Raw genomic sequence first — 20,316 nt, forward strand, 5'->3', positions numbered from 1 at the left:
TGACATTAGTGGGCGGGGCGTTAATACTTCCTGTCATGTGACATTAGTGGATGGGGCGTTAATACTTCCTGTCATGTGACATTAGTGGGCGGGGTGATAATTATCTTCCTGTCATGTGACATTAGTGGGCGGGGCGATAATTCTCTTCCTGTCATGTGACATTAGTGGGCGGGGCGATAATTCTCTTCCTGTCATGTGACATTAGTGGGCGGGGCGATAATTATCTTCCTGTCATGTGACATTAGTGGGCGGGGCTATAATTATCTTCCTGTCATGTGACATTAGTGGGCGGGGCTATAATTATCTTCCTGGTTTCAACAAACTTGCGTCACTAAAAGATTTGGCCAGAGATTCTTCCAGAACATCTCTTTGATCTATTTGGGTCTCGGGGCGTCGCCACAACCATCGATGGATGGATGGATGGGGGGGAACCCCTCCTTCCAAAAAAAAAGATCAATTAAGAAAAAAACAATAAAGAAAATGTCAACAAAGAAAGAAGAAGAAGAACAAGGCGGCAAAAACACAAAAAGCTCTAGGATGAAAGAAAGTCTCTTCCAGGTTTAACTTTCATGACAATAATCTTTAAGGTGGCGAAACGACACCGCTCGGAAACAACACCACTGAAAACAAAGACTCTAAAATTAACCTTTTTATCAAAAAATCAAAACCTTCTCCGATTTTATTTTCCCGTAACAAAAAGATACCTCGTCGTACCAACCAAAGGTCAAAAGGTCAATTCATAATTAATTCATATTCACGGGGGGGGGGGGGGGGGGGGGGGGATTTCATCATCATATTCTGCGGATCTTGTCGGCGACCACCGCCGGGTTCTCCTTGCGGATCTTGGCGGCCGCCTCGGCCTTGTAGTCGTAGGGACAGTCGTGCTGGTCCGAGTAGCGGTGACGCCCGCAGAACTGGTTCCCGCAGCGGCAGTCGAAGCCCGCCAGGCCCACCTTCTTGCGGCACGAGGCCACGAAGCAGCGGTTGGTCTTGGGCTTGGCGGGAGGACCGCCCGCGGGGTCTTTGGAAGAATCGCTGCTGCTGACCGTCGTGGCGAAGGCCGTCGTCGTTGTCTCGATGGGCTGGACGACGGAGGAGGAGACCGCCGGCGAATCCTTCGAGGAGACCGACGACGACGAGTCCGACGAATTCTCCGACGTCTTCGCCGCCGCCGTCTCGGCCAGTTGCTGCTTGCTGTCCTCGAGGCTGGCCAGGCTCATCTCGGTCATCTGTTGGGAGAGGGTCGACGCCGTCTCCACGCCACCGCCACCGAGAACCTTGTTCACCACGACGGCCTCAGAGGAGGACACGGAGGATACGGAACCACCTCCTCCTCCTCCTGTAGCGCCCCCTAGGGGGGGACTCACCCGGCCCGTGGTGGTGTTGTTCTTGAGCCTGGACTGGTGCTCCTTGAAGCACACGGAGCACATGCCGTTGGTGTTGGGCACGCCGAAGAAGCCGCATCCGTTGGAGCACGGCCGCGGGCTGGTGTTCTGCTCGGCGCTCGGAACCGGGCTGGACTGGTTGGTCTTCTGGGCCATGATGGAGAAGATGATGATGATGAAGATAGATGGCGTCCACCTCCCGCCACGCAGACTGTAGCGGTTCTGTGTCGGGACGTGTGTAAACTCTGTAGACAGGACGTGTATATATCGGGCATATCAGCCGATAGCCGATACCAACGCTGAGCGTAGAAACCTCCAATGCATGAGTCGAGTGATTTGGGTTATCTGTTAGAGGGCGGGACCCCGGCGAAATATATAACGACACGCGTATGACGTCACCATGATGTTTAAAATTACGTCATGTGGTTTGAGCCAGAGCCTTAGATATAGACAGAGTTACCACAACTCCGTTCACTTCATGAGGCTTCAGTCCAATGGAGGCTCTCCTACATAGACTTCTATTGGCTTCAGTCCAATGGAGGCTCTCCTACATAGACTTCTATTGGCTTCAGTCCAATGGAGGCTCTCCTCCATAGACTTCTATTGGCTTCAGTCCAATGGAGGCTCTCCTCCATAGACTTCTATTGGCTTCAGTCCAATGGAGGCTCTCCTACATAGACTTCTATTGGCTTCAGTCCAATGGAGGCTCTCCTACATAGACTTCTATTGGCTTCAGTCCAATGGAGGCTCTCCTACATAGACTTCTATTGGCTTCAGTCCAATGGAGGCTCTCCTACATAGACTTCTATTGGCTTCAGTCCAATGGAGGCTCTCCTACATAGACTTCTATTGGCTTCAGTCCAATGGAGGCTCTCCTACATAGACTTCTATTGGCTTCAGTCCAATGGAGGCTCTCCTACATAGACTTCTATTGGCTTCAGTCCAATGGAGGCTCTCCTACATAGACTTCTATTGGCTTCAGTCCAATGGAGGCTCTCCTACATAGACTTCTATTGGCTTCAGTCCAATGGAGGCTCTCCTACATAGACTTCTATTGGCTTCAGTCCAATGGAGGCTCTCCTACATAGACTTCTATTGGCTTCAGTCCAATGGAGGCTCTCCTACATAGACTTCTATTGGCTTCAGTCCAATACTGGCCATTCAGAATGCGTCGTTGCCACACATTTGGCAACATTTATCTATCTATGGACCAGAGCTAGTTAGCATAGCCTTATTGAAGGCATTAGAGCTATGGACCAGAGTGTAACATATAGCCTTAATGAAGGCATTAGAGCTATGGACCAGAGCTAGTTAGCATAGCCTTATTGAAGGCCTTAGAGCTATGGACCAGAGGGTAGAATAGCCTTAAATAACCCCGAACGCCCGGGGTTATTTAATCCATTAAATCAGAACGCCCAGCGATTTATAGTAGCGACAGACTGGATGTTATCCCTGATGTAGCTGTAGCAACTAGACACTCCCGAGGCGATCGACAACAACGGGAGGTAACACAGGATCTTTGCTTAGAATTGGACGGAATGATTTTGATCAAGAGTTATTCACGTTTTAAGATTTTCGGTCTCGTCGGCTAAAATGGGGGGGGGGGGGGGGGGGGGGGGGGGGGGGGGATTTTCGATGACATCCCACCGGGAAATAACATCACATCGCTCCCAGCCTGTGGAGCGATGTGATCGGTTTTGATATCAATAAATCTCTGTCCTTTTTATTAATCTCCGTCCTGAGCACTGGACGTTACTAATTGATTGAACGGAGAACTCCGTTGCCGCTCATAATAATTATCTTAGCAAATGATCAAGACAAGCTGAACATTATATAAAAGTTTATTGTCTTAACAGTTGAGTTTACAGTTAAGGAATAAGGAAGCAAAATGTACCTTTTATTTCACAGCGTGAAATGTGGATATACAGTGCAAATACAAATCGTTAATATCGTGAAAATAGCCGGGATTGTTCTTATACTTTACAGTTCGAGTGAAAGTGACACATCGACTGTACACAGTATCTAAATATTAAAGCTTCGTCCAAACAGTCCTTGATGACCAGCTTATTTCAATAGCTTATTCACTGGGGTAATATTATCATGGCCTCTGCAGGACAACATGAGCCAACACTCAGACACCGGTTCAGTTCTTTTCCACCGGTTGGTTCCCAATAGGAACCGGTTCAGTTATTTTCCACCGGTCGGTTCCCAATAGGAACCGGTTCAGTTCTTTTCCAACTGAACCGGTTCCCAGTGGGAACCGGTTCAGTTATTTTCCAACTGAACCGGTTCCCATTGGGAACCGACCGGTGGAAAAGAACTGAACCGGTTCCCATTGGGAACCAACCGGTGGAAAAGAACTGAACCGGTTCCCATTGGGAACCGGTTCAGTTCTTTTCCAACTGAACCGGTTCCCACTGGGAACCAACCGGTGGAAAAGGGGTCAGAGAGAGAGAGAAGGGGGTCACAGCAACATGAGAACTGTCAACGTTACAATTCTGACACTATTAAAGATGGAGTGCCACAATCTTTGTATTTTTCCAGTTTTTCATGTGTCTATGATGTGACAGTACTTCATTAGACACCCTGGAGTCGTTTTTATGTGCAATGGTGTATTCACTTTGTATGTAGGGTTTCTTCCTGGAGGCTGAACCCTTTACAGTCAAACGGGCCAATGAAATAAACAGTAATATAGTGACATCACATTATCAGCCCCTCCCCTAACCCCTCCCCCTTTATCATACAACTACAGCTGTGGGTGTGGCTTCAGTTCAGGTGGATCACCACCCATCACCACCCACCAGGTAAACCAGGCATACTTAATGAACTGGTGGGTGTGTCCACATAAAAACAACATTTTAACAAATACTGTACACTTTTTTGAAAGAATTATACCTCCTTATATAACAATAAGACCTGATGATCATGTTTTAGGGTGGAAAAAAATCGTGGCACTCCATCTTTAAGGTTTAGGTTTAGCTTGTTATAGTTTCAGATCAACGTAAATAAAATAAAAACTACACAAGGAAAGTGCTTTGGTAAAAAAAGAAAAAGTACAGTTCAAGTCTCTTACATTCCAACCACACGACGACATCATGCAGTTTGAGCAACAATCTGGTAATTAATTGTATTGTAAAATAATTTAGTTTTCAATTAATACGTCCTGTTTATAGTCGTCTCCTCGTTTCACAGATGACTTTCAGGAACTACAGAAATAACACTAATTGTAAAAGTGCTAAACCATTTAATTTGAGCTAGAATATTAGACATCTATTAGACCAGGGGTTCTCAACCCGTGGGTCGCGACCCCTCAGGGGGTCGCCAAATTATTTTGGGGGGTCCCCAAATTATTTTGTAACTGAATGGCTGGAAAGTGGAAATGAAGAGTTTACATATAGTACACATAGTACATGCATACACCTTCCCTAATGATTATATCTGGTTTCAGTATTTATTTATGGTGTATTGTCTCTATTATTAAGGTTATTGTAACAGTCAATTTATATTGGGGGTCGGGCGGGGCGGGGGTCCCGAGACATTGCCAAAGCATTTCTGGGGGTCCCCGGCCAAAAACGAACCCCTGTATTAGACCAAAAAATGTTCTGTGGTAAAGTAACAGTAGCTGAGCATGTTTTGGTCTAATGGACGTCTCATATTCGTCTAAAGGGCCGTCTAAAAATGCGATAAAAAACGGCTAAAAATGAAAGTTTTTTTAGACGTCTATTCTTAGATTAGACGTTGATTAGCGGTTGTTTAAACGTCTATATATAGACGGGCTAATAGCCGTCTTTTGCTCAGTGGGAATGATACTAATGAAGGCTCGGTTCTGCTATTGTTCTGGCTCACTGGAAACCATGCTGGAAACACTCTGTCAAGGTCACATCAAGGTCCATTATTTATTCTGCATTTGGGCCACAGATGGACCACCATTTGGTGGATTTGCTGCGGCTCACCGCTCCAAGAGAGATGGGTCAAATGCGGAGAATAAATTTCACTGCAGTAACGTGTGTGACAAATCGTAGGACTTTGACTTGTGTGGACCAGGGTTTAAAAATAGTTCAAATAGCTGATCTACAAGCTCACAACGCGTCGATGCAGAAAGTCATCGTTGATAACTGAGCTGTTTACAAACCCCTATTCAGTGGCGTTACTTTGAAGGACCCAGAAGAGCGCTCCCAAATCTACCTCCGCATCTCCTCGATGCAACTTCCGCATTCGGACACCGAACATGTTGGTGTCCGAATGCGTTAGTGCCAACGAGCAGCTGGCTCCGTGACGTGTTCCTGCTGCACTTCCAGCTTTGACCAGTAGGAGAGGAGCGGCGTCAACGTTGGTCGTCCGGCCAGCCAGACGCTCTGCTCTGTCTGGGGGCTTTCTGGAGCAGCCTCAGAGGTCATGGTGTTGGGGGGAACGTTGGGTCTTTCTGGAGCAGCCTCAGAGGTCATGGTGTTGGGGGGAACGTTGGGTCTTTCTGGAGCAGCCTCAGAGGTCATGGTGTTGGGGGGAACGTTGGGTCTTTCTGGAGCAGCCTCAGAGGTCATGGTGTTGGGGGGAACGTTGGGTCTTTCTGGAGCAGCCTCAGAGGTCATGGTGTTGGGGGGAACGTTGGGTCTTTCTGGAGCAGCCTCAGAGGTCATGGTGTTGGGGGGAACGTTGGGTCTCGGAGGCTCTGGCTACGGCATGGAGAGAAGACCTGGAGAGCATCGATTGGACCATCGTCTCCTCTAGGCTCCTCCTCCTCTAGGCTCCTCCTCCTCCTAGGCTAAAAGGTCCTACAAGGGAAAACAGGCAAAAAGAGGCCGTATTTAATATGTAATTCTAATTACATTAAACACTGTATTTAATCTCATTTATGCTCCGTCAGATGACATCGTGAATCGTGGTGGTGCCACTGATGGATAATTTTGAATTATTGTAGATCTGTTATTTTGTGGATGGAAGTTTACATGTTTCCAATGACTTAAATCTCATGCCCTGCATAATTATAAATCATATGCCCCATGTGCCTCAGGTCACACTGTCCCACTGATTTCGGTTTTCACTTCTCCCCTATAGCCCGCGAGTAAGATAAAGAATTGTTGTTTCCCGATTGTCTGCCTTTCTGTGGAAAACACCCTGTTATTCGGCCTTGCTACGGTGCCAGAGCAGACAAGTTGTCTCCTAGTTACGTTAGCTGGTTGGCATTAACTTTAAATTATGAACTACATTTACATGATTAACTACATATCCCATACATTATGCTTCCTGGTTTGGATAGGAAGTGACAGTGAATCATCCTTTGGTTATTTGACACGTTGCTCTCTGTGTCTTCTCAAATCTTGATTAAAATGATGTATATACCGTCTCCATTTTGGAGACGGCAGAGAGACATCTTGTAATTTGGCTGTATGTGGGATCTGTTCTATTCTCTCCGAACTGAAAATGAATAGACAAAACCATATGCTCTGACTGGACAATCATTCTTCCTGGTGGACTCATTTTTTCTATTGGGTATTTAAAGGTATTTTTCTAAAAGAGTATTTCCTGCTTAAGGTAACATTTGCATACTGATCATTCTCTTAAAAGTATTCCTGTTAAAGCTAATTATTAACTTTTATCATCTAAAAGGTTTTAATATCCATTTTTGTAAATTGTTAGAGGCTCTCTGCCTAGACTTGTGGTGCCGAGTATTTATTTGTACTCTGATTACTTTCCAAAGTATTTTTTACAGTTTTATAGTTTCAGCTCTGTTATCGAAGTAATAAGTAATACAGTCCTTTTTAGCATTAGTAAATCATTAATTGTCCCTTCTGCATTTTATATGCAACAGCCACGGTGTCTTTACCTCGTCAGAATCGTCGTGGTACTGCGTGGTCTTTCCCGTCTCCATGGAGTGAGTGTCGAGGTCGTCCACTCCTTCTATCCCGTTGGCTTCAACGTGCTGCCTCAGCACAGAGTACCTGTGGACCAGGAACCTGTAGAGGGACATAGGAGGATTAGAGCTCTGGTTCTCAAAGGGAGTTCCAGGGGGTCTAAAAAGCAGGTGTCTTGTTGCGCACATCCAGTTCTTTGCTGGTGACAAAAGGTAGATACATACAGAGAAGGAGTGGTCCGCACTGTCTTTGCTCCAACAGTGTTTATAGGCCTGACCTCGAAATTAAAAAAAATCTTCTAAATCCTCCAGTTTTCTGAAATAAATATTTTCACAATTTTAAAAAAATATTTCAATAGCTAAATTATAACATAATTTCAATAGCTAAATTATAACATAATGTTTAAAACACCAAAAGGGGTTCCCGCCCATTTAATCCCATATCCCTGGGCGTATCTCGGCCGTGTCCGGTCCGTTTCGGACGGGGGGAATCTCGTTCGAACCGGGCCGCCGTCCTGGACACGGCGGCATGTCTCGTCCGACTGGGGGTCCCCCCGCCGGGGACAGGGGCCTATCCGAGGCCCTGTAGATCTGCTGTTTTCTTGGGGGAACTTGGAACCAAGGCCTGGGCCCAGAGACCTGCTCTCCCTGGGTCCCCTGGGGTCCCCTCGAAGGGCCTTCACCATGTGATAGTAATCAGTATGTGATAACCTCCCTTATATTAGTGGTCGTCACGTCACGTGACTGACGTTAACGACAGGGCAGGTAACTTTAAAACACCACAGAGTGACGTAAAATACGTTGAAACACCACAACAAGCAAGTTCACAACATTACAACAAAGTTTAAATCTTGCTTGTATTTAGCTTGTTACAGACTGTTTAAATATATTTTTTAATATTTTTATACATTTGAGATTTTGCAATTTTTCATTTTTAAGAATTCAAAAAATATATTTTGGGCAATCTGCTCCAAAAGAATCAGTCAGAACAATACCAAAGGTACATATAAGGGCTCTTACTGTAGGGCTCTATCAATGGCAAATGAAGGCTAACATTCAAACTCCCTCAGAATGACTCTCTGGACCTTGGCCAGTAAAGCCATCGTCACAACTTTCAATAAACGAAGTACAGAGAAATTATAATGCATCCAAAACAAATTGTGTTTACCCGTACTGTGCCGAATATAAGACGACTCTGAGTTACAAATATTGATCTGAGTTACAAATCTGAACATAAGAGTTTGTAGTGTGTGTGTGCGTGTGTGTGAGTGCGTGCGTGCGTGCGTGCGTGCGTGCGTGCGTGCGTGCGTGCGTGCGTGAACTGACCTCCCTCCACAGACATATTTCTTAATCAGCAGAACGCTGGCCACAGCGCTCATCAGGAGGACCGCTATGACCGCCAGAACAATGACCGCTGTGTTGGCTGGACCGTCCTCAGTCTGGGGGGGGGGGGGGGGGGGGGAGAGAAGAGAGAGAGTGTCAGAGAGACAGAGAGTCAGAGAAACAGAGAGAGACAGAGAGAGAGAGAGTCAGAGAGACAGAGAGAGAGACCGAGAGAGTCAGAGAGACAGAGAGTCAGAGAGACAGTCAGAGAGACAGAGAGACAGAGACAGAGTCAGAGAGACAGAGAGAGAGACAGAGAGAGAGAGAGAGAGAGAGAGAGAGAGAGAAAGAGTCAGAGAGACAGAGAGAGACACAGAGAGAGAGTCAGAGAGACAGAGACAGAGAGAGAGACAGAGAGAGTCAGAGAGACAGAGAGTCAGAGAGACAGAGAGAGAGAGAGAGAGAGAGAGAGAGAGAGAGAGAGAGAGAGAGAGAGAGAGAGAGAGAGAGAGAGAGAGAGTTTTATTGTATATTTATTGTAACTAAAGTAAATCAACAGTAGGATAGAAGCTATATGTTATCTGACCACAGAGACTGATAGAAGGTGTTAACCAACCTCTTCAGACTCCATCTTAGCCTGTAGCACTTAGAGACATAGAACCTTACAGGCGTGTGCAAAGGGCCAACCTTAGAGCCGTAGAACCTTACAGGCGTGTGCAAAGGGCCAACCTTAGAGCCGTAGAACCTTACAGGCGTGTGCAAAGGGCCAACCTTAGAGCCGTAGAACCTTACAGGCGTGTGCAAAGGGCCAACCTTAGAGCCGTAGAACCTTACAGGCGTGTGCAAAGGGCCAACCTTAGAGCCATAGAACCTTACAGGCGTGTGCAAAGGGCCAACCTTAGAGCCGTAGAACCTTACAGGCGTGTGCAAAGGGCCAACCTTAGAGCCGTAGAACCTTAAAGGCGTGACAAACATTGTCACGCCACGCCATGTGTTCTTGCTAAAGGCTCATTCATAGTCTGGATTTTTGGTGGTGAGGTGACCACCACTCTGGTGGTGAGGTGACCACCAGAGCGGTGGTGGGTAAAAACAGAGAGAAGGGCTGGGGGCGGTGGCGGTGGTTTGCTCTTCACCGCGGCTCAGTGACTTCATGTTGTAGTTCGGTGGTCACCTCACCACCGAAAATATTAGACTATGAATAACGCTTTACTGTAAATCGCTCTGGATTAAGAGCGTCTGATAAATGACTACATTGTAAATTGTAAAGTGTGTACTGACCATAGTCTGGATAGAGGGGGGTCTCTGACTGTACTGACCATAGAGTCTGGCCATAGAGTGTGGATGGAGGTTAACTGACCATAGGGTCTGGCCATAGAGTGTGGATAGAGGTTAACTGACCATAGAGTGTGGATGGAGGTTAACTGACCATAGGGTCTGGCCATAGAGGGTGGATAGAGGTTAACTGACCATAGGGTCTGGCCATAGAGTGTGGATAGAGGTTAACTGACCATAGGGTCTGGCCATAGAGTGTGGATAGAGGTTAACTGACCATAGGGTCTGGCCATAGAGTGTTGATAGAGGTTAACTGACCATAGGGTCTGGCCATAGAGTGTGATAGAGGTTAACTGACCATAGGGTCTGGCCATAGAGTGTGGATAGAGGTTAACTGACCATAGGGTCTGGCCATAGAGTGTGATAGAGGTTAACTGACCATAGGGTCTGGCCATAGAGTGTGGATGGAGGTTAACTGACCATAGGGTCTGGCCATAGAGTGTGGATAGAGGTTAACTGACCATAGGGTCTGGCCATAGAGGGTGGATAGAGGTTAACTGACCATAGGGTCTGGCCATAGAGTGGATAGAGGTTAACTGACCATAGGGTCTGGCCATAGAGTGGATAGAGGTTAACTGACCATAGGGTCTGGCCATAGAGTGGATAGAGGTTAACTGACCATAGGGTCTGGCCATAGAGGTTAACTGACCATAGAGTCTGGCCATAGAGGTTAACTGACCATAGGGTCTGGATCGAAGGGGCTGCTCTGGCAGATCTTCCCCACATGGAGCTCCTTCCTCCTGGGCTGAAAGCCGCTCTCACACTGGTCTCCTGGGATCTTCCGGTAGCTTCATGGTGAAGAACAGATCATACAATGTTTTGAGCTTGTGGATCTGTTCTTTTGATGCTTGTGTGTCTAAACCCTGACGGTGTCCAGACTCCAGACACTCACCCGCTGGTCTGCAGCAGCTCCAGGGTTCCGTTCAGACACAGCTCCAGAGGACGACCCTTCAGCTCCTCCTGTTCCACGCACTCTGAGCCGTTCTCTGAGCGCTCGAAGCCAAAGTCACTGCAGAGAGAAAATACACATGGATCGCTGGGCTTTGGATTCATGTTTCCTAAATATGCTTCCGTCGTACAGTCTGGAGCAACGGAAGCTCTGATCATGAGTACAGTCTGGAGCAACGGAAGCTCTGATCATGAGTACAGTCTGGAGCAACGGAAGCTCTGATCATGAGTACAGTCTGGAGCAACGGAAGCTCTGATCATGAGTCAAATATAAATGCTTCCGTCATACAGTCTGGAGCAACGGAAGCTCTGATCATGAGTCAAATATAAATGCTTCCGTCGTACAGTCTGGAGCAACGGAAGCTCTGATCATGAGTCAAATATAAATGCTTCCGTCATACAGTCTGGAGCAACGGAAGCTCTGATCATGAGTCAAATATAAATGCTTCCGTCATACAGTCTGGAGCAACGGAAGCTCTGATCATGAGTCAAATATAAATGCTTCCGTCGTACAGTCTGGAGCAACGGAAGCTCTGATCATGAGTCAAATATAAATGCTTCCGTCGTACAGTCTGGAGCAACGGAAGCTCTGATCATGAGTCAAATATAAATGCTTCCGTCGTACAGTCTGGAGCAACGGAAGCTCTGATCATGAGTCAAATATAAATGCTTCCGTCGTACAGTCTGGAGCAACGGAAGCTCTGATCATGAGTCAAATATAAATGCTTCCGTCGTACAGTCTGGAGCGACGGAAGCTCTGATCATGAGTCAAATATAAATGCTTCCGTCATACAGTCTGGAGCAACGGAAGCTCTGATCATGAGTCAAATATAAATGCTTCCGTCATACAGTCTGGAGCAACGGAAGCTCTGATCATGAGTAAAATATAAATGCTTCCGTCATACAGTCTGGAGCAACGGAAGCTCTGATCATGAGTAAAATATAAATGCTTCCGTCGTACAGTCTGGAGCAACGGAAGCTCTGATTATGAGTAAAATATAAATGCTTCCGTCGTACAGTCTGGAGCAACGGAAGCTCTGATCATGAGTAAAATATAAATGCTTCCGTCGTACAGTCTGGAGCAACGGAAGCTCTGATCATGAGTCAAATATAAATGCTTCCGTCATACAGTCTGGAGCAACGGAAGCTCTGATCATGAGTAAAATATAAATGCTTCCGTCATACAGTCTGGAGCAACGGAAGCTCTGATCATGAGTCAAATATAAATGCTTCCGTCGTACAGTCTGGAGCAACGGAAGCTCTGATCATGAGTCAAATATAAATGCTTCCGTCATACAGTCTGGAGCAACGGAAGCTCTGATCATGAGTCAAATATAAATGCTTCCGTCATACAGTCTGGAGCAACGGAAGCTCTGATCATGAGTCAAATATAAATGCTTCCGTCGTACAGTCTGGAGCAACGGAAGCTCTGATCATGAGTCAAATATAAATGCTTCCGTCGTACAGTCTGGAGCAACGGAAGCTCTGATCATGAGTTAAATATAAATGCTTCCGTCATACAGTCTGGAGCAACGGAAGCTCTGATCATGAGTCAAATATAAATGCTTCCGTCGTACAGTCTGGAGCAACGGAAGCTCTGATCATGAGTAAAATATAAAGCCAAAGTGGAGCCTCCTCCCCACTTCCGTTTCGTCTTTACAGTCGTGCAAGTTTGTCTTAATAAAAATAGAAATCACCTAAGCATATATAGCTTGCTGCAGCTTAGCACAAACAGACAGACGTAGGCTACCAGTGGTAGTCGTCCACGGTTCAGGGACACAGACAGGGACACAGACAGGGGGACAGACGGACAGACAGACAGACCGGGGGACCGGGGGACAGACGTACCAGTGATAGTCCTCCACGGTGCAGGGACAGGGGGACATAGGGACAGACAAGGGGACAGACGTACCAGTGGTAGTCCTCCACGGTGCAGGGACAGGGGGACAAGGGGACAGACGTACCAGTGGTAGTCCTCCACGGTGCAGGGACAGGGGGACATGGGGACAGACAAGGGGACAGACGTACCAGTGATAGTCCTCCACGGTGCAGGGACAGGGGGACATAGGGACAGACAAGGGGACAGACGTACCAGTGGTAGTCCTCCACGGTGCAGGGACAGGGGGACATGGGGACAGACAAGGGGACAGACGTACCAGTGGTAGTCCTCCACGGTGCAGGGACAGGGGGACATGGGGACAGACAAGGGGACAGACGTACCAGTGGTAGTCCTCCACGGTGCAGGGACAGGGGGACATGGGGACAGACAAGGGGACAGACGTACCAGTGGTAGTCCTCCACGGTGCAGGGACAGGGGGACATGGGGACAGACAAGGGGACAGACGTACCAGTGGTAGTCCTCCACGGTGCAGGGACAGGGGGACATGGGGACAGACAAGGGGACAGACGTACCAGTGGTAGTCCTCCACGGTGCAGGGACAGGGGGTGGGTTGCGTACTGAGGGCGTAGCCCCGTCCGTTCCAGCAGAGGGCGTCCTTCCTCAGTCGTAGGTAACGCTCCTTGTATCCCAGGACGCAGCCATCGGTGGGGTCCCCGTGGGGGGAGGGGTCCCCAGGGGAGGGGTCCCCGCCCCCGCTGGAGTGGGCCAGCCACTGCACGTAATCCCCCTCGCCACCTGCAGGGGGGGCAGCGGTGGAAATAAGTTAAAAATCACACCCGTGTGAAGTGAGGGGCGCTAATATATTAAAGTCTAACTCATGTTGCTATGATTAGGTGATGTAATGGTGATGTAAAACAAACATTAAATTCTCTTTATTGTTAATTGGGTTTTATTGTTAGTGTTTTGTGTTTAGGGACAAAACAAAAATTAGACTCTAAAAACAAACATTAAAGCTGTATATAGGGGGCGCTGGCATTTCCATTTCCTTGTACTAATTATTTCTACTCAAATTACATCTCAGAGGAAAATACTTTGGCCTGAAGTATAATGTTGATGCTAGTACATTTAGTACTTTTACTTTAAGTAAGTGTCTGTAGTAACTGTAACAAAGTATTATTATTATAATGTGTATGTGTATATAATATTATACATTATACAGTGCTTCTTCCACTCCCGCCTGCAGGGGGCGCCAGACGTCCACATAAACACACCGGCTGGAACGCTCACACATGACTTATATACAGCATACTTTTATATGACACACACACACACACACGCACACACACACACACACACACACACGCACACACACCCCCCCCCCCCCCCCCCCACACACACACACTCACAGTCGTGAGGCAGCAGCGAGTGGAAGTCCACGGTGACCACCACCCACATGGTGAAGTCCTGTCGGTATCCCCACAGGCTGACCGTGGTGGAGCGAGACCCCGCCTCACTGTCCATCCCGCTGAGGAGGAGGGGCTCCGTGAAGTTATACACCCCCCAGCACTGACCCCGGTCAGTGGAGAACCTAGAGGTCACAGGGGTCACAGGGGTCAGAGGTCACACCTATATACTGACCCTGGTCAGTGGAGAACCTAGAGGTCACAGGGGTCAGTGGAGAACCTAGAGGTCACAGGGGTCAGTGGAGAACCTAGAGGTCACAGGGGTCAGTGGAGAACCTAGAGGTCACATGACCCCGGTCAGTGGAGAACCTAGAGGTCACATGACCCTGGTCAGTGGAGAACCTAGAGGTCACCTAGAGGTCTATATACTGACCCTGGTCAGTGGAGAACCTAGAGGTCACCTAGAGGTCTATATACTGACCCTGGTCAGTGGAGAACCTAGAGGTCACCTAGAGGTCTATATACTGACCCTGGTCAGTGGAGAACCTAGAGGTCACAGGGGTCACAGGGGTCAGAGGTCACATGTGGCTGAAGCAGCTAAATGTAGCCAAAACACTCCCGAGGCGATCGACAACAACGGGATGATTAATTCTAACGCGACTAGCGACGGGACCGCGGTGGGGACCGCGGTGGGCCGTCGGACACAGGATCTTTGCTTAGAATTGGACGCGATGATTTAGATCAAGAGTTATTCACGTTTTTAGATTTTCGTTCTCGTTGGCTAAACATTTTCGATGACGTCGCAACCAATCGAATGTTGCGCAACAGGCGCTCCCAGGCTGTGGAGCGATGCTCCCAGGAGGTGGAGCGATGCTCCCAGGCTGTGGAGCGATGCTCCCAGCCTGTGGAGAGATGCTCCCAGGCTGTGGAGCGATGCTCCCAGGCTGTGGAGCGATGCTCCCAGGCTGTGGAGCGATGCTCCCAGCCTGTGGAGCGGTGCTCCCAGCCTGTGGAGAGATGCTCCCAGGCTGTGGAGCGATGCTCCCAGGCTGTGGAGCGATGCTCCCAGGCTGTGGAGCGATGCTCCCAGGCTGTGGAGCGATGCTCCCAGGCTGTGGAGCGATGCTCCCAGGCTGTGGAGCGATGCTCCCAGGCTGTGGAGAGATGCTCCCAGGCTGAGGTCACGCTCTGAGGTCACGCCATGAGGCCACGCCCTGAGGTCACGCTCTGAGGCCACGCCATGACGTCACGCCCTGAGGTCACGCCCTGAGGTCACGCCATGAGGCCACGCCCTGAGGTCACGCCATGAGGCCACGCCCTGAGGTCACGCCCTGAGGTCACGCTCTGAGGTCACGCCCTGACGTCATGCCCTGATGTCACGCCCTGAGGCCACGCCCTGAGGCCACGCCCTGAGGTCACGCCCTGAGGTCACGCCCTGAGGCCACGCCCTGAGGTCACGCCCTGTGAAATGTGGCGTAAACTCACTTGATGTGGTGCAGCGGCGCGGTGCTATGCTCCACGGCCACTAGGAGCGCTCCAGAGTCCAGGATGGCGTAGTGGTGAGGGCCTTTCAGCGACCGCAGCCAGCTGTAGCCACCGTCATCTGACACGTACACGTCTGGAAACAGCACAGTCTCTGGGTCCCCCACACTGCCTGGGGGGAGAGAGAGAGACATCAGGAAACAGCACAGTCTGGGGGTCCCCTACACTGCCTGGAGAGAGAGAGAGAGAGAGAGAGAGAGAGAGAGAGAGAGAGAGAGAGAGAGAGAGAGAGAGAGACATCAGGAAACAGCACAGTCTCTGGGTCCCCCACACTGCCTGGGGGGAGAGAGAGAGAGAGAGAGACATCAGGAAACAGCACAGTCTCTGGGTCCCCCACACTGCCTGGGGGGAGAGAGAGAGAGAGAGAGATCAGGAAACAGCACAGTCTCTGGGTCCCTCACACTGCCTGGGGGGAGAGAGAGAGAGAGACATCAGGAAACAGCACAGTCTCTGGGTCCCTCACACTGCCTGGGGGGAGAGAGAGAGAGAGAGATCAGGAAACAGCACAGTCTCTGGGTTCCTCACACTGCCTGGGGGGAGAGAGAGAGAGAGAGATCAGGAAACAGCACAGTCTCTGGGTCCCTCACACTGCCTGGGGGGAGAGAGAGAGAGAGAGATCAGGAAACAGCACAGTCTCTGGGTCCCTCACACTGCCTGGGGGGAGAGAGAGAGAGAGAGATCAGGAAACAGCACAGTCTCTGGGTCCCTCACACTGCCTGGGGGGAGAGAGAGAGAGATTGATTGATTGATTGAAATATTTATTAACAGTTTGCAGAATTACAGTACATTTCAAGCACAAACTCACACACTGCCTGGAGAGAGAGAGAGAGAGACATCTGATACGTACACAACGCCGACATCTGATACGTACCTAGACTCTCTGATACGCACCTGCCTCACTGGCAGGTGCGTGCGTGCGTGCGCGTGTGCGTGTACAGTGTGCGTGCGTGGTGCGTGTGTGCGTGCGTGTGTGCGTGCGTGTGTGCGTGTGTGTGCCTACCGTGAGCCAGTATCAGTCCCACAGCGTTGGGGACAGTCAGAGGCAGCATAGGAACATTCATCTTCATGGAGGTGCTGTAGGACGCGTGGATGTGGAGAGCACACTGTAACGACACACACTGACCATTAGGGGGCGACACTGTAACGACACATTGTGACCATTAGGGGGAGACACTGTATATAATCATTTTCTGTCTGTCTGTCTGACTCACTCTGTCGGGTCTGTTGGTGGTGGTCTCAATGTGTGTGTGTGTGTGTGTGTGTGTGTGCACGGCTGCGTGTGTGCGTGCGTGCGCCACTCACTCTGTCAGGTCTGTTGGTGGTGGTCTCGGTGTCACAGAAGCTGTTCTGGGGTCTGTGTAAAGGCTGCCACCTCCCGCCCTGGTCGAAGGTCACCACCGTCTCCACTGTGCGCTCTATACAGGGACAACATTCACTGTAACACACTCTACCCAGGGACAACATTCACTGTAACACACTCTACCCAGGGACAACCAGGGACAACATTCACTGTAACACACTCTACCCAGGGACAACCAGGGACAACATTTACTGTAACACACTCTACCCAGGGACAACATTCACTGTAACACACTCTACCCAGGGACAACCAGGGACAACATTCACTGTAACACACTCTACCCAGGGACAACCAGGGACAACATTTACTGTAACACACTCTACCCAGGGACAACATTTACTGTAACACACTCTACCCAGGGACAACATTCACTGTAACACACTCTACCCAGGGACAACATTCACTGTAACATGTGTTTAGCGTGTAGTGTGTGCACATGAACCCACCCTCGGTGAGAACGCTGGTCATGTAACATGTAGCATGTAGCATGTGTTTAGCGTGTTGTGTGTGCACATGAACCCACCCTCGGTGAGAACGCTGGTCATGTAGCATGTAGCGTGTAGCATGTAGCATGTGTTTAGCGTGTAGCATGTAGCATGTAGCATGTAGCATGTAACATGTAGCATGTGTTGTGCGTGCACATGAACCCACCCTCGGTGAGAACGCTGGTCATGTAGCATGTAGCATGTGTTTAGCGGTAGCATGTAGCATGTGTTTAGCGGTAGCATGTAGCATGTAACATGTAGCATGTAGCATGTGTTGTGCGTGCACATGAACCCACCCTCGGTGAGAACGCTGGTCATGTAGACGCCCCTCAGCGAGGTGATGTTAGTGAAGTCTGTGTCACTTCCCGAGACGGTGTACAGGTGGCGCTCCAGAGACTTGGAGAACACGGCGCCTCTGTCGTCCGAGACGTAGATGGTGCCGACGCCGGAGTCTGTGACATCATCACGACATTTAGGACTAATTAGCATCGATGTTACGACATATCGCTACATGCTTAAACAGAACAGATGGTTGCGGTCTTAACCCATTTTGGGCGGGAACCCCTTTTGGTGTTTTAAGCATTATGTTATGCTTTAGCTATTGGAAAATAGCAGATATACAAGTTCATAGCGCGCCACCGAGTGGCGCGCTATGAACTTGTAGGTCTGCTATTTTTTTTTAAATCGTAAAAATGCGGCACAAATCTTTGAATATATATTCTTTCAGAAGACTTTTTTTTTGTTTTTGTTTTGATGTCCGGTCAAAATGGGTCAAATCCCACATGAATGACCACACGACCTCATCCTGAGGTCATCTTCACTGACCTCCGGGGTCGTCCACGTGCATGAACACCATGTTCTGATTGGCTGACAGGATGCTGTAGAACTGCTGGTGGTTGACGGTAGGGAGCTGAGCCACGTTCCACCGTTCACCTCCGTTCAGCGAGACGTGGATCTGTCGCTCTGTACCCTGATGGACACACCAACAGACACACACGCACACACGCACGCACGCACGCGCGCACGCACGCACGCACGCACGCACGCACGCACGCACGCACGCACGCACGCACGCACGTGTGTGTGTGTGTGTGTGTGTGTGCGTCAATTTAACAAAGGTGCAGACGATCAGAAATCAGCAGAGAGTGATCGACGTTTGCGCTACTGTATGCCGAATTGAAGTGGACTAGTCGGTCCCAGAATATTTTTTTTCTCCCTGGAAATTAAAACGTCTGGGTTTCCAAGGCTACGCACACACACACGTATACGCACACTTACCTGTCCAGTCATGATGGAGCTGAAGAGGAAGCGTCCGGCCACAACGAAGGAAAACACTTTAGTTGCCACGGTGTTGAAACTCCTTCCATAGTCGTCAGTCCTCTTTAACTCCAACAGGCCTTTATCACCTGAAACAATAAGGGTCCATTTGGTTACCAACTCTCCATCATGTAGCTGGGGACCACCTGGAACCCCCTATAAGGGTCCATTTGGTTACCAACTCTCCATCATGTAGCTGGGGACCACCTGGAACCCCCTATAAAGGGTCCACTTGGTTACCAACTCTCCATCATGTAGCTGGGGACCACCTGGAACCCCCTATAAGGGTCCATTTGGTTACCAACTCTCCATCATGTAGCTGGGGACCACCTGGAACCCCCTATAAGGGTCCATTGGTTACCAACTCTCCATCATGTAGCTGGGGACCACCTGGAACCCCCTATAAGGGTCCACTTGGTTACCAACTCTCCATCATGTAGCTGGGGACCACCTGGAACCCCCTATAAGGGTCCACTTGGTTACCAACTCTCCATCATGTAGCTGGGGACCACCTGGAACCCCCTATAAGGGTCCACTTGGTTACCAACTCTCCATCATGTAGCTGGGGACCACCTGGAACCCCCTATAAGGGTCCACTTGGTTACCAACTCTCCATCATGTAGCTGGGGACCACCTGGAACCCCCTATAAGGGTCCACTTGGTTACCAACTCTCCATCATGTAGCTGGGGACCACCTGGAACCCCCCTATAAGGGTCCACTTGGTTACCAACTCTCCATCATGTAGCTGGGGACCACCTGGAACCCCCTATAAGGGTCCACTTGGTTACCAACTCTCCATCATGTAGCTGGGGACCACCTGGAACCCCCTATAAGGGTCCACTTGGTTACCAACTCTCCATCATGTAGCTGGGGACCACCTGGAACCCCCTATAAGGGTCCACTTGGTTACCAACTCTCCATCATGTAGCTGGGGACCACCTGGAACCCCCTATAAGGGTCCACTTGGTTACCAACTCTCCATCATGTAGCTGGGGACCACCTGGAACCCCCTATAAGGGTCCACTTGGTTACCAACTCTCCATCATGTAGCTGGGGACCACCTGGAACCCCCTATAAGGGTCCACTTGGTTACCAACTCTCCATCATGTAGCTGGGGACCACCTGGAACCCCCTATAAGGGTCCACTTGGTTACCAACTCTCCATCATGTAGCTGGGGACCACCTGGAACCCCCTATAAGGGTCCACTTGGTTACCAACTCTCCATCATGTAGCTGGGGACCACCTGGAACCCCCTATAAGGGTCCACTTGGTTACCAACTCTCCATCATGTAGCTGGGGACCACCTGGAACCCCCTATAAGGGTCCACTTGGTTACCAACTCTCCATCATGTAGCTGGGGACCACCTGGAACCCCCTATAAGGGTCCACTTGGTTACCAACTCTCCATCATGTAGCTGGGGACCACCTGGAACCCCCTATAAGGGTCCACTTGGTTACCAACTCTCCATCATGTAGCTGGGGACCACCTGGAACCCCCTATAAGGGTCCACTTGGTTACCAACTCTCC

At 49.5% G+C, this 20,316-nt stretch overlaps 2 protein-coding genes across 2 annotated transcripts in view; both read right to left on the bottom strand.

The window, feature by feature from the left end:
- Positions 1 to 791: 791 nt before the first annotated feature.
- Positions 792 to 1,541, bottom strand: LOC306913781 (AN1-type zinc finger protein 5-like; the record flags this gene model as incomplete). Its single annotated transcript, XM_079490593.1, has 1 exon — positions 792 to 1,541. One exon carries the CDS (start codon positions 1,539 to 1,541, stop codon positions 792 to 794), a length of 750 nt encoding a protein of 249 aa, XP_079346719.1.
- Positions 1,542 to 5,940: 4,399 nt separating this feature from the next.
- Positions 5,941 to 20,316, bottom strand: part of LOC306913782 (sortilin-like) — a gene marked incomplete at its 5' end in the record, with an annotated part of 59,096 nt that continues 44,720 nt past the window's right edge. Inside the window, 13 exons of the mRNA XM_079490594.1 lie at positions 5,941 to 6,157; positions 7,210 to 7,339; positions 8,563 to 8,675; positions 10,571 to 10,679; positions 10,784 to 10,900; positions 13,252 to 13,474; positions 14,086 to 14,267; positions 15,568 to 15,736; positions 16,625 to 16,727; positions 16,927 to 17,039; positions 17,766 to 17,921; positions 18,295 to 18,439; positions 18,748 to 18,875. Coding sequence (XP_079346720.1) covers positions 6,143 to 6,157; positions 7,210 to 7,339; positions 8,563 to 8,675; positions 10,571 to 10,679; positions 10,784 to 10,900; positions 13,252 to 13,474; positions 14,086 to 14,267; positions 15,568 to 15,736; positions 16,625 to 16,727; positions 16,927 to 17,039; positions 17,766 to 17,921; positions 18,295 to 18,439; positions 18,748 to 18,875 — 1,703 coding nt within the window. The 3' untranslated portion in view covers positions 5,941 to 6,142. The remainder of the gene's footprint in view (positions 6,158 to 7,209; positions 7,340 to 8,562; positions 8,676 to 10,570; positions 10,680 to 10,783; positions 10,901 to 13,251; positions 13,475 to 14,085; positions 14,268 to 15,567; positions 15,737 to 16,624; positions 16,728 to 16,926; positions 17,040 to 17,765; positions 17,922 to 18,294; positions 18,440 to 18,747; positions 18,876 to 20,316) is intronic.

Source organism: Electrona antarctica, assembly GCF_951216825.1.
Source record: "Electrona antarctica genome assembly, chromosome: 21".
NCBI classification, from domain to species: Eukaryota; Metazoa; Chordata; class Actinopteri; order Myctophiformes; family Myctophidae; genus Electrona; species Electrona antarctica.